Here is a 17,931-nt window from a genome sequence, read left to right on the forward strand (position 1 = left end):
ATTAGGTTTTTTTCTATACAAGGCGTTTTCCTTTTTCATGGCCAAAAAGGTATGAGCGAAATAAAATACAAATAGTTTGATTTTCACATTGCACATCTGAAGTTAGAGGTGGCATAAGCTATGACCGAGATATGACCCTGATATATCTTCCTTTTGCTACTGGGTGTAGCAAAGGGTGTGTGTGTTTGGATGCGTGAGTCAGTCAGTGAGTGAAAAAGAGAATGGGTAGCGTATTTGAGCATTAGCGGAACTTATGCGTATGCATACACGTACTTAGCGTGAAGTATATTTTGGCCTTTATGTTAGCCAACCTTCCCCGATAACTACGGTTTTGTAATCCATACTGTAATTACTTTCTGTAGCCATGACTCAAAAAAAAAGTAATCTATTACCTAGTGAGTGGTTACCGGTAACAAAACTGACTACTCTCACCGGATCAAATCATAATATCATGAAGCAGCCGGCAGTTTACAGGCATTGGTAGCCTCAAATCGGTAAATGTTTGGTGAAAATCGGTGGTTCTTACTCTATTTGTTTTACGTAGTCCAGCATTTCAGAAAATAGGGTCAAGTTCATAGTCATATTTTAATTACAAATTAATTTCACAGGAAAGTGCAAGTATGCCAATGTTAGTATTCCTGTCACAGTCTTGTCTCTCAGAATGGCAGTTTATGCATAATGTATGTTTAATAAAAATCCTAAAATAAAACAAGTATGTAAATCTAACTGATATAATTCTGCTTTTTTTCCAAGGACTTCCATGTGACTTTCATGTGCTTTGCACCAACAGCCACCACAATTTCAAATAGTCTACATATTCACTTTACATGTAAACGTCTTTTTACCAAATTTAACCTCAAATTGAACGCTAACCTTAAATAAGCTTTGAAAACCAGAATGTTGACCCTTTCAAGTCATTCTGTTCAGGAACTTCAAGGTCTAGACTTGAAGCAGTAAAATCAAGCCCTCCGTGTGTGTGTGACCTTTGGTTTGATTCTTTACTACCTGCTACACCAGTCTGTCCTCTAACATTTGATTTTAGTTGCTTAGGGACTGTGACGTAATATCCTTCAAAATCTTCTGGACTCTTGTTGTCATTTGTAAAATTTAACATACATTTTTCATATTCAGATTTTTGGGGACCTTGCATTTTTGTTCTTCTCATTTTAGTCTGATCAATTTCATTAACTGCCGCTTCCTTGTGAGATTCACGTCCCTGAGAGTCAACATTGTTGCCCAAATTCAAATTCACTAGCTCCTTTTCATAACTCTTTGGAACATACATTTTAGGGTTTGAAGCAGCGTTGAGATTTGCAAGTCTTAGATCCACACCATTGTCCACAAAAGAGGTACTGTTCCTTGGGGGACTCAGTTTTGTTCTAGCTAAGTTGTCCTTAATGTCTTTAACATGTAGTTTAGCTTTCGGTAGAGAAATATTCATGTCTGGTGAACGACTGGTCATTACTGTGCCAAAATCAATATCTGATCCAGCCCTTGTGAGGTCCAGACCTCTGAAGTTCATATTTGGGGCATTGACATCCAGTTTGGGGCCATTCAGATTAGCTGTTGGCAGTTTCAGATCTGGGTGGTTTATTCTGCCTTTGAGCTTTGGGTCTGAGAGGTGAATATCAGGCATGTCAAAGGCAGGTGCATTTAGAGCTCCATCTATGTCCACACTTGGCCCTTTACGATCCGAGATCCCAAATTTTGGCATTTTCAGTTTTGGTGTTTTGAATTTTGTCTGAGGTGTACCAATGTCCACATTTGGAGTGTTAAGATCTAATTGAGGTGCTTTCACATTTATGTTTGGTAAATCCAAGTCAGGGACATCAATATCACCCTTCATATGAGGGGCTTTGAGACTTAAATTTGGTGTTTTCAGACCTGTATCTATGTCCATATTTGCTCTTTTTGGCTGTTTTCCTGAGAAACCAAATGAAGATATTTTCAGCTTTCCAGAGGGGGGATCAACATCAAAATCTAAAGCACTGAGCTCTGCTTTAGGCTTCTTCAAGGTTGGTACATTGAGTTTACCAGAGGGCATTTTTAAATTCATATTTGGGTCATTGACATCCAGTTTGGGGCCTTTCAGATTAGCTGTTGGCAGTTTCAGATCTGGGGGGTTTATTCTGCCTTTGAGCTTTGGATCTGAGAGGTGAAGATCAGGAATGTTAAAGGCAGGTGCATTTAGAGCTCCATCTATGTCCACACTTGGCCCTTTAAGACCTGAGATCCAAAATTTGGGCATTTTCAGTTTGGGTATTTTGAATTTTGTCTGAGGTGAACCAATGTCTACATTTGGAGTATTAAGATCTAATTGAGGTGCTTTCACATCTATGTTTGGTAAATCCAAGTCAGAGACATCAATACCACCTTTCATATGAGGGGCTTTGAGACTTAAATTTGGTGTTTTCAGACCTGTATCTATGTCCATATTTGCTCTTTTTGGCTGTTTTCCTGAGAAACCAAATGAAGCCATTTTCAGCTTTCCAGAGGGGGGATCAACATCAAAATCTAAAGCACTGAGCTCCACTTTAGGCTTCTTCAAGGTTGGTACATTGAGTTTACCAGAGGGCATTTTTAAGTTCATATTTGGGGCATTGACATCCAGTTTGGGGCCTTTCAGATTAGCTGGTGGCAGTTTCAGATCTGGGGGGTTTATTCTGCCTTTGAGCTTTGGATCTGAGAGGTGAAGATCAGGAATGTTAAAGGCAGGTGCATTTAGAGCTCCATCGATGTCCACACTTGGCCCTTTAAGACCTGAGATCACAAATTTGGGCATTTTCAGTTTGGGCATTTTGAATTTTGTCTGAGGTGAATCAATGTCTACATTTGGAGTATTAAGATCTAATTGAGGTGCTTTCACATCTATGTTTGGTAAATCCAAGTCAGAGACATCAATACCACCTTTCATATGAGTGTCTTTGAGACTTAAATGGGGTGTTTTCAGACCTGTATCTATGTCCATATTTGGTCTTTTTGGCTCTTTTCCTGAGAAACCAAATGAAGGCATTTTCAGCTTTCCAGAGGGGGGATCAACATCAAAATCCAAAGCACTGAGCTCTGCTTTAGGCTTCAAGGTTGGTACATTGAGTTTACCAGAGGGCATTTTTAAGTTCATATTTGGGGCATTGACATCCAGTTTGGGGCCTTTCAGATTAGCTGTTGGCAGTTTCAGATCTGGGGGGTTTATTCTGCCTTTGAGCTTTGGATCTGAGAGGTGAAGATCAGGAATGTTAAAGGCAGGTGCATTTAGAGCTCCATCTATGTCCACACTTGGCCCTTTAAGACCTGAGATCCCAAATTTGGGAATTTTCAGTTTGGGTATTTTGAATTTTGTCTGAGGTGAACCAATGTCTACATTTGGAGTATTAAGATCTAATTGAGGTGCTTTCACATCCATGTTTGGTAAATCCAAGTCAGAGACATCAATACCACCTTTCATATGAGGGGCTTTGAGACTTAAATTGGGTGTTTTCAGACCTGTATCTATGTCCATATTTGCTATTTTTGGCTGTTTTCCTGAGAAACCAAATGAAGCCATTTTCAGCTTTCCAGAGGGGGGATCAACATCAAAATCTAAAGCACGGAGCTCCGCTTTAGGCTTCTTCAAGGTTGGTACATTGAGTTTACCAGAGGGCATTTTTAAGTTCATATTTGGGGCATTGACATCCAGTTTTGGGCCTTTCAGATTAGCTGTTGGCAGTTTCAGATCTGGGGGGTTTATTCTGCCTTTGAGCTTTGGATCTGAGAGGTGAAGATCAGGAATGTTAAAGGCAGGTGCATTTAGAGCTCCATCTATGTCCACACTTGGCCCTTTAAGACCTGAGATCCCATATTTGGGAATTTTCAGTTTGGGTATTTTGAATTTTGTCTGAGGTGAACCAATGTCTACATTTGGAGTATTAAGATCTAATTGAGGTGCTTTCACATCCATGTTTGGTAAATCCAAGTCAGAGACATCAATACCACCTTTCAGATAAGGTTCTTTGAGGCTTAAATCGGGTGTTTTTACACCTATATCGATTTTTAAATCAGGCTTCTGGAGTTTGCTTAATGGGCTTCCCAAATCAACATCTGGCAGTTGTAGGCCCATTTTGGGACCTTTAAGGTTGACTCTGGGTGTTTTAGTATCTGCATTTGAACTCCCTATGCCTCCATAAGTGTCAATATGTAGTCCTTTCGTCAAGTTTGGTCTAACATCATGTCCAGTAATGTCAACATTTCTGGGTCTTCTTTGCCCTGGGAGCTCAAAATTGGGCATTCTCAGTTTGGGAATATTCAATGTACCTTTGAGAGGATCAGTGTCTATGTTTGAGGTGTTTGTACCTAAATCAAGTTCTTTGAGGTTGGCTTTTGGTAAGTCTGGTACATCAATCCCACTTTTCATAGTTGGAGCTTTGAGACTTAACTCTGGTGTTTTTTTGGACAGTGTACCAAATAGTTTAGGCATTCTGAATTTACTTGAAGGAGTGTTAGCTTTGATACCAGAATCACTTAGTTTACTGTCAGGTTTATTAAAGGTTGGGAAACTGATTGAAGGCATATTGATATTTAAATCTGGAGCAGTAAGGTCTATCTCGGTCCCTTTTAGGTAATCAGACGCATTCAAATCTAGGCGATTAATTTCTCCTTTTTGCTGAGGGGCTGACAGATCACAATCTGGAATAAACTCACAATCAGGACCCGTAACCTTTGGACCAAATAGGCTAATATCTGACATTTTAAAACTGTCCAGAATCTTGAATTTTCCAGATGGGCTATCATCAATGTCAGGACATGTAAGGTCAACCGTAGATATGTCGAAGTTTGGACTTGACATTTCTTTTTCAACTTTTGGAGATAAAGTTATGGTAGGTTCTGCTAGGTTTCGAACATTATTTTGTTCTTGGGGTTTTGACAGGCCACATTTAGGCACCTTAATGTTTGGCATTTTTATACAATTTCCAGAAGGGTAATTAAGGTCAACATCTGGAGTATTCATATCCAACTTTGAGACTTTGGTGTCAACTTTGGTTAAACTCGTATTTGAAAGATAAATCCCATCTTTTATCTGAGGAGCTTTAGGGGTTAAGGTATTGACATCAATGTCCAGATCAGATCTTTTTAGCAATGTGCCAGATAAGTCAAGTTCAAAAGGGCCATCATGTAGTACATCTGGAGATATAAGGTCCATTTGTGGTTTCTTATTCGATTGTATTCCAAATATTCCTGAAGTAATATCTGGAGTCTGGAGACGTATTGCGTCTACCGATGGTAAATCTGCATTCAACAATCTTGGGTCATGAATATCAATCAGAGGAGATTTGATATCAATGTCTGGAATTTTAAAAACGGTATCATTGTCTATACCTTTTGGCTCTCTGGCAGATAGTCTAACTTTTGATACCTCTAAATAACCAGAGGGATCATCCACGTTTAAGTCAGGATTTTTCTTGTAGGACTGGACTCTTTTGGGCGTTTGCATGCTAACATATGGTGCATTGAGGTCTAGTTTAGATTTTGTGAGGTCATCCACACGTGGGAGACTCAAATCTGATGTCATAACTTTACAACCTGGCCTTTTTATGTTTTGTCCGGAGAGCCCAAAGTCTTGCATCTTTAAATTTGGAATCTTTAATTTCTTGGCTGTTCCTTCAGTATCAAGTTTTGGAGAATAAATATCTAAAGCTGTGAAAGTGATAGTACTCTCCTCTGGATAACAACTTTTGTCTTGAATTTTGTCTTTTTGAGCGGTAAGGTCTAAGACAGGCACTGTGAGGTCAGCTTTGGGCAAAGAAACATCTAAACCATTGCTAATGTGAGTTTGCTCAAGGCCTGGCATCTTCAGATCAGTTGATGGAGTGTCAATGTTTGGTGGATTTACATATGTTTTGATATCTATATCTGGTCTCTCAACATGCAATAAATTCTCTCCTCTGGGATCATTCACAATGACTGGAGAGTGTATGAAGTTAGGAGCATCTACTCTAGTCGTATTTGTGTCCATGCCCTGTATGGAAGATTCAATGTTATCTTTGAGTCTAGGCTTAAACTCTCTGTTAATAGAGCCTTCCCCAGCACCTACACACATGTTATCCTTTATAAACTTCTTAATCTTGTCATGGTAGAGTCTATTGTATGAATCCTTCAGCATCTGTAAGAACAAGACAGAATTAAGTACATCTTCAAACACAGACTGTTAATTTTATATTTATTATGGCATTGGACTAACCTCCTCTGGGGCTTTGACACATCTGTCCAAGGCCCCCAAGCTCTTACTGGGCCTTTTAGTTTTCTTTGATAATAATTCAACATTCTCATCAAAAGGTTCAATGAGCTTCAACAATTTTAGCACATCAGCTTTTGAAAGTTCGTCAAAGTGGATTGTGGCACCCACAATTTCATCCCCTGTAAAAAAAAAAAAGATTCAGTCGTTGTAATATCAAGCCCATATAATTTAAATCTAATGTAGTTCTTACAACCTTAAAAGTGACAACAATACCTTTTTGTAGCCTCTGGTTAGCTGAGGAGTCATTGATTCCTGAGACAACCAATACCCCCTTTTCTGTTTCCTCAAGTGTCAATTCTTCACAGAGGCTCCGCCCTCTACGATGTCCTGACTGAAACTACATATCCAAAAATGTTTTATCAAGAAATATCGCTTTCCACATGTTGAATATTTAGAAAACCTTGATGATCTTCAAAACTACATTTTTGGTACAGGACTTGTAGACAATAGTTGATATTTATGTTCTTCAATAAAAGTTAACACATACCATGGTCTTGGTATATTTTTGCAGTGCTGAATGATGAGAAAACTGTCGGAAAATAAACTTAATTGAAAATGTGTATTTCTTATTAATGTCAGGCAGATATGATACATGAGTAACTGCAGTTGTAGCTATTCATGGAATTGGACATGGGAGGACTAGAAACAGGTTTATCCAGAGCATTTCAACCTTAGTTGCTGTCGGTGTTTCTTCTGATATGTAAACAACTCAATGTGACCACACCCAACACTCTTTAAATGGAAACCTTTCCATGGCACACCTAGTGGATTGTGATTCAGTTACAGTATGGTTTTTCAACAACCACAAAATGGTCACATGATGAATTATGAGAAGGAGTGCGTGGTAAACTTTTGCAGCATGCTAAAACTCGAGCTACTACAACTGAAAAAGACAGCAAAGCCCTGAAATAAAACTCACATTTTAACTATGTGAAGTTAAAATTCAGGCAATAAGTGATGTAACCAAGTCTGGCTGAGATTGACAGATTGAATGTAATTGAAAATCGTATTTGTTATCTTATCAAGACCTTTAGCTTGCCTGCAAATTGAAGGTAATTTCTTGTTCCTCATGAATCCCTTCATAAACAAGCACGTTTTGTGTCCATAATAATGCTGTTTGCTTTGCTTGTAGTTTAAGGTTAAAGATTATTTAAATATTTAGTAAATCTATACAAAGAATAAACACTGACTTTTGTTACTGGCTAACAATTTTACACACATGAATTACATTACTTGACAGAGGCTGAAACATGACATGTATTGACATCATGACCACAACCCTGACACCTGTATTAAGTGCACAGTATATACATACAGTATACATAACATTTAGGTGACAATACATTTGACTCCTACCTCCAGGTCCATGGAATTTTTCTTTTACATCAGGTTTTCTGACAGTAAGAGAGGACTGCAACACCTGTCCATGCCGTTTGCTTACAGTTCTTAGGACTGTATTGAAGGTGGTTCTGTGAGTGAGCCAACTCGGCCAAAGCAGACAAACTAGTTCCAACTTTGGAATCTTACCTTCTGCTTTCCCACACACACACCCATAACCCAGTGTAGGGAGGGACACAGTACTCTTATCCTTGAAAGGGTGAAGCAACCGAAACCATTCCTCTTTAGATAGGAACTCAGAGAGAAAAACATGCACAAAGTAATCCCCATATCAATTCAATCCATCATACCAGGAAGAAACAGCACAGGTCAAGGCCGTAGCTATGGAGTCAACATTGGGGGGGCCGTATTAAATTTGTTATGATAATTTCGGACAGCGTGTGTGGTTGCCTGTCATAGCGTAGCACGTTTATATTTTCATATCAATATATTGGGAGGGACATTTTGACCAGATTTCAATATTGGGGGGGATGTGTCCCCCCCCAATATGGAAATGCAATGCATGTTCACCTAGATAGAGGTAAACACTTTCCCATCAAGGACCCAAGACAGGAGCTGACTAATGGAAGCGATGTGAAACTTAAAGAATACAGAAAATAGAGAAATACAATATTTTGAATTAAAATATCTACATAAAATTAACCATAAAATTGCCTGATATTGACCAAGAGCAGACAATGCATCAACAAAAATACAGAAATCAAAACTCTGAAAGCTAACATTTTACTGTATGCATAATTAATCGTCATTTCTTTTTCAAAACTCAATGTGCAGCTACTCAAAAGACCTATCAATTTCTGCCCACTTGAAATTCACAATTCAAATACTCACAGATTATGCTGCATAAGGGCTTAAAAGTAGTGGACGAAAATAGACGTCACATATCACACATCGGATACTTTTTGGCTGACACAGGGACGGAGTGCGAGAGTTTGGTACAGAAGGGATATTAATGGAAAATAGTCATTCATAAGGATAGTTGTGCTGTCACTGTGTAGAGCGTGTACTATATGGGCTGAGGCCTCAAGGCACCGGCCCGTGTTTGAATCCGGATTGGGCCATATATATATGATAAATATCTATATATATATGTCACCGATTCTGTTCATAACTTATATGGACAGAATTTCTAGGCGCAGCCAGGGCATTGAGGGGGTCCGGTTTGGTGACCTCAGGATCGGGTCGCTGATTTTTGCTATGATGTGGTCCTGTTGGCTTCATCTGGCCATGACCTTCAGCTTTCACTGGAGCAGTTCGCAACCGAATGCGAAGCGGCTGGGATGGGAATCAGCACCTCCAAATCTGAGGCCATGGTTATCGACCGGAACAGGGTGGAGTGCAATCTCTGGTAATCTACATTTATGACGTTGACTATTCTAAAAACATAAAAATAAAAGTTTTATCATTAATGTGGATGATCACATCAAAATGCCAAAACCCCAAACGGGAAATGCTATGTAGCCTTCTGTTTAATCCGCCACCATTTAATAACTTCTGTTAAACTTGAGGGTGTCAAACGAACGACAAAATCACTCAGGAAATGCATGTCACGCTAATCCTATAGCTGCCATGCTGTTACGATGCGCCACCACTCGTTTCTTCATTTAACCCTTGTGTTATCTTCGGGTCATTCTGACCCATCAGTCATTGTGACCCACCGTCGTATTGTGACAAATTTACCTCATACAAAAACAAAGTGAAGCATTTTCTTTTAACTGTCGGGCTGTCTCAGACCCCCCACATTGGAATGGTTAAAAGAAAATAATTTGTATTTGTTTTTGTATTGGGTAAAATTGGGTAAACACAACGATGGTTCGTTATGAACCTTTGGGTCATGTGACCCGAAGGCAGCACGAGGGTTAAAGTTTTACATCGGACCACTCTGAACCCACATCATTTATGGCCCTATAACAATAATAATGATTGTATTTGTAATGCACTTTACATTTAGCTAAAACTCAAAGTGCTACAGGTTAAAAACAAGAAAGGGTGCAAATAGTGACAGTTTTCCACTCCGCCGACTTTCTTTTGTCGCTAATACCTGACGACAGGCCGACAAACAGGACACATTTTCTCGCCTCCACCTCTGTTGTCAGAACCTCGAGTTCACAGTCACCGTATTTCTTCGAATAAACGCTGCAGCGTTTATTAAATAACGTTCATTTTTGGTGCGGCGTTTATTCGAGGGCGGCGTTTATTCAAAGAAATACGGTAATTCCGACAAAGAAATGACCTCGGGAGCGCATTTATAGTTCATCTGCATATTCATTTATGGGAGGAGGCAAGGCGGGGTCAGTGGCTCGTTCACGTGCTGTCAATCTCACGTTGATTATGATTTATAAAGGAAAGGTGCGCAGGACCTGGCGTACGACCGGTTTTATACATGTGAATATTTCTCTCATGGTCCATTGGATCAGTCCAGTTAACTTTCCAGCCACACCCTATAAAAAGGGAGTCCGATTGGTTTGTTGATTGAGGGCAAATGTCTGCTTGTAAACACACACTTGGGCTTACACTATGGAATTTATGTGTGGATTCCAACTAAATCATCCAGTCAACAGGAAGTGACATCAACCAATAGTGACCAAAACATAGCACCACTAGGGACCATCAAATACCAAGGTCAGAATGACAAAAGATTTACTGAAGTCACTGAATGACTCACTTATACTTTTTATTTAGTTTACCTTCATTTAAATGTTTTTCATATAAATATACAGCAGTTCAAACCTCCCTCATTAGATTAAATTAAAGGCTGTAAACAAGTTATTACCAATAGATTTCTATTTCTTTGACCTATTAAAGTATTGGCATTATACGTTAAATGATAACTGTTCCAACTCTATGCAGTTAATACCAGCAGACCAGGTCATCAGTAAAATGTGTTTTACATGTTTTTTGTGTTTGTCAAGACTTACTGTTTACTGTACTATCCTTTTTATTACAACTATACAATGTTGCTATGGTTCTTTATTACATTTGGAATATTTGGAGTGTCACAGGAGCAGTGGTCACAGCCATCTCCAGCAGGTATAATCTACCTCTGGCCATAGTGGTTTGCCAAAATGTTTGGCCATCGGGAGCTTGTGTGGCGATTCCATTGTTGTCCTTATAACATTCAGCACCGTGTGGCTTCTGCTCATTCACCTTTCCCATCAACCAGGTGGAAAAACATGGAGTCAGCTCTTTGGTAAAGAGCTTCAGGGGTGTCAAATTCCACCACTTTTCCAACATGCATTATTAGCACCCTGTCTGAATCCATGATGGTGTTGACCCTATTGATGGTAAGAATAATAATTTAATGATTTTTTAATGGAACAAAGCCATGTAAACAGAATTGTTTTTCCTATTTGTTATCATGCCACAGTTTTGTGCCATTACCTGTGAGCAATGGTGAGAACAGTCTTGTCATGAAATCTTTCCCTGATTGTTTGTTGAATCAACTTGTCAGTCTGATGATCAACACTAGCAGTAGCTTCATCGATGCACAGAATCTAGAAGCAACATGGTCAGTTACAAGACAATGGTAGGGAATACCACCAATACAAAACCTTGTTAAGAGCATTAATGGTGCAGACAAACTCTTACATTGGCATTGGTCAGTAGAGCTCTAGCTAAACACAGCAGCTGTCTCTGGCCCAGGGAGAAAAACATCCCTCTCTCTCTCACCTCACCATCAAGCCCACCTGAGGAATACAGAGGGGTTAAAGAGGTATGTATTTTACAAAAACATTGTACATTAATCACTTACATTTCACCATTTGTTTGTTTTTATCTGTACAACCAAACCTTCAACACAATGACAATCTGATCACCTCAGTAAGACACAGTACTGCAGACCACATCAGCACAAGAACCTTGACTGCATTATACAAAGCCTTATCTCTCTGGAGGAGCTTCAAAGGGTTTGATACGAGACCCTCTGTCTCCCTCCCCAAGGGGCAGAGTCAAATGGCCAATCTTCCTCAGCCTCGACTAGAGAGGAACCAAGGACAAAGAGATCTACCAAAACTGACCTTTATGAATTTACAAACATCTTTCAAAGACTACACTGTTCATGGACACTGCAAGGATGATGTGTGGATGTGAGATAATGTGTTCTATTCTTTCTTTTGTGTTGATTTATTTTGTTTAATTTATCTTCATGTTACATTAACTTTTTTGTTTATGTTTCATGTTACATGTAACTTAAGTCAGTCAACCTTGGAATCCAATTTCTTGTAATGTACTAACAAAACCATTTATCAATGTTGTGTAGATACATTATTAAGTATATATGCAAGGTATGACCATTTTAAGGCAACAATCCTAAAGTAATATTCCATTCACACTCATCTGTGAATCCGCTTGGACAACACCCAAGCCGAGGAAGTGACCAATGAACTCTCACACCTACACAAAGACACTCCCACTTATTCGGATTATAAAAACCAACAACGAATAATCACTTGTTGAGTCCATCGATACCGAGAGTCCAGCAATACCAACAAAGGCGTGGTAAACGCCGTCAGGATAGGCATTCCAAAGGATCTTACCAAGCTTCTCCTGGGATTCAACAATATTAGTGATTGGCCCACCACCTGAACAATACTGCAAAATAGGTATCCAAACCACAATTCTAATTGCGACCTGACTGAAATCACGCAGACTGAGTTTAATGATCCCTGCAGCGCAGCCGCACTTTGACTTCTGATATTTTTCAAATGGGCTTTGGACGCCCTCAACCTCATTGATCAACCCTGATCAATATAGTAGCTATGGCTAATGCTCTTTCCTCTCCATAGCATTGGCGTGAGCTATGTTTATTATTTGTAAGGATGTAATCAATGACTGTACACATTTCATTCTGTTCATTGAAAACAATCTCTCATATCAAATTCATAATTTAACTTGTTCATACTATCCATATTTACTTTACTTTCATAAAATCTTTATGAAATATATTTGACGTGTGCGTGTTCACTATTGTTACGATCTGCTTCTTAGAATGAATTAATTCCTTCAGAATACTGATAATTACATAATAAACAAAGGTTTCCTTGGTTCCCCGATAACTCAATACTTTATTATAGATCGAGTATATATACAGTACTGTGCAAAAAGTCTTAGGCACAATAAAAAATTTTAAGGAAAAATGCTTTAAGAAATAATGAAATTAAAAAATTTAACAAAAAGTTTAGCAAAAATGCACTTTTATACTGTTCTTAATTACGATTAAATAATAATAATAAAAGCTGCCCTCGTGTACACACCGCCCTCATCGAAACATGTAATTCAAGAAAAGCTGTAGCATTTAATTGAAGAAATACAGTATAAGACATTATTTGTGTAAAACATCTTGGGTGCCCAAGACTTATGCACAGTACTGTACTTTCTTAAACAACCACATCCCGCTACACACCTATGCTGTTGATGACTTGACTGAGGTGGCACTGCTCTAGGGCGTCTGCCAGGCTGTGGTCTGAATGTCGTCCACAAGGGTCCAGGTTCTCCCTCACTGTCCCATTGAACAAGAACGGGTCTTGGGGGATGATAGCCAGCTTGGACCTGCAATGAGAAGAATAACCATATTGTAGAATGTGGATCTAACATGGCCCTTTAATCATTAAAAAAATATTTGATTCACACTATTGAAGGTGTATTAGCAGAACGGGTTCTTGTAAATGTTCTTTTAAACGCAACAAGGTAATATGTCATGTTTCAATGAGGAGGAAGTGGTTGTATATTTAGCAAACACTGAATCTTTATAATTAATAAAAGGTACTATTTACATTTAAAACATTAAAGTGCTTTAACCCCCATCCTCACCATAAGCCCAACCCATCTTTACCTGAGTTGGGCAAGTCCCACATGGCTCGTGTCCAATCCATCCAGTAAGATCTGACCCTGGCTGAGCTCAACCATACGGAAAAGGGCCATGAACAGGGAGGACTTGCCTGAGCCAGTACGGCCCAAAATTCCAATCTTTTCTCCAGGACGGACCACCAGACTCAAGCCATCTAGGGCGTTGGGCATGCCCTCTCTGTAAGACAGAACAGCCCCCCGGAACTCTATCCAGCCCTGCTCTGGCCACCCAGAGGGTACCTGAAGGGAGGATGAAAGTCTGAGGTGAGTGATAATAAACTTGGCATGTCTGGCTCCTCATGAATGTCCTCCCACCACCTGAAACTGAATTCCGACAAGTTGGAGCTACTCTTCATTCCTGACAGATACTCCCTGGCACGAGAGCTCTCCATCACTACTGATAGCATGTATGTGGAAGTTGATAGACGGTGAATATTTCATTAGAAAGATTGTAATCTAGCCCTTCAATCATTCAGCAAAATGTAATTTATTATAAAGGATGTCACACACGTTGAGGGTTAGACTGCAGTTGGTCTATAAATGCCCGACATTAGGAGTCAGATGGCTGAGCGGTTAGGGAATCGGGCTATTACTCAGAAGGTTGCCGGTTTGATTCCTGACTGTGCAAAATGACGTTGTGTCCTTGGGCAAGGCACTTCACCCTACTTGCCTCGGGGGGAATGTCCCTGTACTTACTGTAAGTCGCTCTGGATAAGAGCTATGTATGAACATTCTATTGTCAGATGACAATGATCACGTTGTTGTCCCACTTAAAAGTATAAACACACGGACATCATAAACATTCAATGGTCTTATAAATCCAGTTATCCTGGAAAAACATGTATTGTAGTGCTGTCACTTAAACGCGTTATTAACGGCGTTACCACAAACACATTTTAACAGCGTCAATTTTTCCTTCTTTTTTCAATTATTTTTGGCCTAGCAAACTTTTTAGTTTTTTCACATGCTGTTGCAACAACTACTGACGTTGGATTTATTGTTCATCATTTATTGTCAGAGCACGGTCCAGTAGGCCTATTGCAAATATAAGAGGCAAGAGTAACTTGTTTGGAAATTCTCACAAAGTATGAAATTCATCCTTTTATTTCTTACTGTAACATTGGGACTCCCATGTCCCAGTGTGGATCTCAGGTTACGCATGAGCAGTAGCGCATTGTGTGCAAATGAAAGTTGGCGGCTTTTCAAGGACAATTAATAGACAGTGAACATTGTCAGAAGCAAACTACCCCTATTTCCCAACTTCATTCAGTAGGCTCTTTCTAGCGGAGTTCCCATAGAAGTCTATCAACCTAGATTAGCTGTAATGTTTCGTATGTACAAAGTGCGATATCCCATTTCCCCTCCTAATCACCAAGCATGGAATTTGCAGATTTGGTCTCAAGTACCCTTAAATATAATGTTTCACAAGTAGTTTTGTCAACTTTCAAGCATGCCTTCTGCGTGCTCGGCGTAAACAAATTTGTAAAGTTGATCGTTTTTAAAAGTTTTTAACCACTTGGGGCACAAAGAGCCGGGATTTACCACCAAATAATAAAAACATAACTTTTACAACGATCTATCAGATTCAAGACCAAGAATGAGGAGTTTAGCCATGAGTATTAACCATTGGGGTATACTCCAAAAAGAGGTTTTGTGGTAACTTTTTTTCTTTGTATAAAGGAAATGTATGTGTGGGGTATTGAAAGAGAACCATTGACTGTAAAAAGAATGGACGACGCGTGTCCGCTTCCTTCCACTGTACAAAAATGAAGTCAAAATATATTGGATTCAGGTGCTGCCATCTTGCGCTTGTGATGTAATTTGGAGCCAGAGTCTGCGCAATAGTGATCGGGTGGTGGAGCTGCAGTATTGAGGTCCCACCCATACACTCGCCTGACCCATTCGCAAGCACACACTAACCCCTTTTTATATTGTCAAATAATCAATTAAAAACAAACTGATCAGAATAATGAGCTCTTGAGCAGACATCAGCGTGATAAGAACTACCTATAATGACAGAAACCATCTTTGCAAAATGAAATTTGACGTGCTCTTAGATTTTGTTGTTTGGCTCATGTCCCATCCGCTAACATGGAGGGGGCGGGACTTATGATCTATACTGCAGCCATCCACCAGGGGCCAATCAAGATGTTTTGGATTCACTTTTCAGAGCTATTATACCGTACATTCTTTTTACAGTCTATGAAGAGAAAAAAGGAAAGCACACATTCTACATAGAATTTTCAAGTTTAGGTGCACAGCGAATTATCTATGTGCTGGGAGAGGGTTTAGAGGTGTGAGTTAGTCTAGTAAGAACACTAGGAACACTCAGAACCACAGGACTGCATCCTAATATCCATACTACTGTATTTGAGTATCAATAAAAAAGCATCAGAAAAATACATGTTCATTGTTGTTCATTGTGCAATAGTTTACAATGAAATACTGAATAGAAAAACAGAACATAAAAGCAACACATACTAAACTTACTAAACTTTGCAAAAGCCATACCATGTTCACGTCAGTGAAACTGTCTCTCACCTGAGGGTTAGATTGTTGGGGCTCGGTGGGCAGGCTGGTGGTGTATTCTTCAGTGCGCTCAACACTCACCAGCTGCATCTCAGTCTGGGTAAAGCTGAAAATCAGCCCTGACAGTAGGCCTGTAATGGACAGGGCGTAGGACAGGGAGAGACCAACTAGACCTGGATGGGAGATACCGGAGGGGGGACAAAGTTGTTTATTGTGAAACATCTGTTGGAATTAATCCCTGTGGGAAACTTCACATGTAATATGAGTACCATTTCGGGCACAGTTTGCTACGGTACATAAGTACATGACAAAGTTGAATGGAAGGGGCAGTTTCCACCTGCTTTGTCACAGGGAAATGGAGGCGTACATTGTATTGCAAATGCTAATTTCACATGTTAAATTAATCCCATAAATATAAGAATCAACACAAACTGAAGACACATCTATAATTGTTACTTTATTATCGAAGAAGGTCGCAACTGAGTGTGCAATTAGCAATTTAATCTGCTGTGTTTCTTGGTGGTGGAGTTTACCAGCATGTAGGGTCAGACAAAGGGGGTCGCGCATTTCTGGAGTACCTGTGTGTGACGTAAGCGCGCCAAGGTTGGCCAGATTCAAGTTTTTATTTTTTTAATGTACTGTATATGCTTTGTTATGGCTTGATGAAGGGTTACATTAGCCTGGTCCTAACCAGTCTCTCGTACATTGCATTTGTACAGTCTGGGCTTGGTCCATTGAAAAGCTTTAACTTCCTTGAAGGCGGGTACTCTGTTGAAGTTTAAAACTATTGGATCTGCCCAGAGCCACTCTGGATCTGGCATAACCAATCGCAAGCGTTCGCCTTAGCCAACTCCTTCACCACTAACGGAGCTAGCTGGAAAATTAAACGAGCCTCGTGGGGATCAAAGATCGTTCTTTAACTTCTCGATATTCGGCAACGTTGCCACAACGGAGCAAATGGCTTCGCTCGCATCTTTCTCCGCCGCCATTACGGAACTACAACTCAAACTAGCGCACAACATCAACGTCATCGTTCTCAGCCACTCCCTCTGTTCGCTGATTGGAGCCGTAAAAAGTTTACCGGACACATCTGACCAATATACCTCAAGCCCAGACGCAGTACAGAAGCACAATGAAAATTGAGCGGAAGTACGTAGGAGGGCAGAGCCAGGCTCGGGTTACATAACTGTTTAAAGTGTATTTTGCATTAATGCCGTGTTAACAGTTTGCATTATGTACTTTGGGGTTATTTATTTGCTGCAATAGCTGTAGATACTTGTGAAATGATGTTTAGTATAATAGTCTAGTCCAGAGGTGGAGTCTACCTGGACTAGAGCCTAGATAAAGGAGAGCAAGCTTCATTTGTGGGTTGGCATGAGTGGGGCATTTCTGGCAGACTCATGTCAGTGTGTGTCTACGTTTGAGGATTGTTTGTCTCCTTGTCCACAAGCTGCAGCCTATATTTAAGAGCACTTTCACAACTTTTGATACTCCTTCATCCTGGCCCAGGACCCTGTGGTACATTACCCTACGTCACAACACATCTCACGACAATCTAATCTAAAACTTCCTTTTTGTCAATTCCCCAGCAACTTGGTTATTGGCACTGCAACTTCCAGGGGGCATCTACCAGTAGATGTATTAGTAACCAGTTTGAGTATTCAGATACAGGACATTCCTGATGCCACATTCCACAACATACTTAGGTACTACTGTGCGGTTCCAGTTTGTACAAAAAAATAAGAAATAATGTGATAACTGTTCGCAAATGCTCAAAATCATGCAGTTCGATACTAGGAAGGGAATCATTTTATCAAATTGATCACCCCAGGAAAGTTCTGCCTGCTGCAGTGAATGTTAGTGATGGGGGAAACAAAGCTTTCCAAAGC

At 39.8% G+C, this 17,931-nt stretch overlaps 2 protein-coding genes across 4 annotated transcripts in view; both read right to left on the minus strand.

Annotated features, from left to right (window-relative positions):
* Nucleotides 1–568: 568 nt before the first annotated feature.
* LOC134008640 (neuroblast differentiation-associated protein AHNAK-like) lies at nt 569–7,741 on the minus strand. Its single transcript, XM_062448119.1, has 5 exons — nt 7,628–7,741; nt 6,759–6,800; nt 6,485–6,608; nt 6,215–6,390; nt 569–6,136 (listed from the first exon to the last, which is right to left on the minus strand). The coding sequence occupies exons 1-5, from the start codon at nt 7,637–7,639 to the stop codon at nt 875–877; spliced, it is 5,616 nt and encodes a 1,871-aa protein (XP_062304103.1). The 5' UTR covers nt 7,640–7,741; the 3' UTR covers nt 569–874.
* A 2,583-nt stretch (nt 7,742–10,324) lies between these two features.
* abcc10 (ATP-binding cassette, sub-family C (CFTR/MRP), member 10) overlaps nt 10,325–17,931 on the minus strand; it is a 56,942-nt gene continuing 49,335 nt past the window's right edge. For all 3 annotated transcript variants that reach the window (XM_062447867.1, XM_062447868.1, XM_062447866.1), the window contains 6 exons: nt 16,055–16,215; nt 13,500–13,753; nt 13,071–13,216; nt 11,258–11,355; nt 11,051–11,163; nt 10,325–10,944 (listed from right to left, as the gene is read on the minus strand). In XM_062447867.1, the coding sequence (XP_062303851.1) occupies nt 10,809–10,944; nt 11,051–11,163; nt 11,258–11,355; nt 13,071–13,216; nt 13,500–13,753; nt 16,055–16,215 (908 nt within the window). In that variant the 3' untranslated portion in view covers nt 10,325–10,808. The remainder of the gene's footprint in view (nt 10,945–11,050; nt 11,164–11,257; nt 11,356–13,070; nt 13,217–13,499; nt 13,754–16,054; nt 16,216–17,931) is intronic.

This window comes from Osmerus eperlanus, chromosome 22 (genome assembly GCF_963692335.1).
Source record: "Osmerus eperlanus chromosome 22, fOsmEpe2.1, whole genome shotgun sequence".
Taxonomy (NCBI): domain Eukaryota; kingdom Metazoa; phylum Chordata; class Actinopteri; order Osmeriformes; family Osmeridae; genus Osmerus; species Osmerus eperlanus.

Excerpts from the sequence above, each read along its gene's own strand:
- LOC134008640 (XM_062448119.1), bottom strand. Across the intron at positions 6,391-6,484 it reads TAACCAGAGGCTACAAAAAG|GGGATGAAATTGTGGGTGCC; the intron begins GTATTGTTGTCA and ends TTTTTTTTACAG. Across the intron at positions 6,137-6,214 it reads GTGTCAAAGCCCCAGAGGAG|ATGCTGAAGGATTCATACAA; the intron begins GTTAGTCCAATG and ends TTGTTCTTACAG.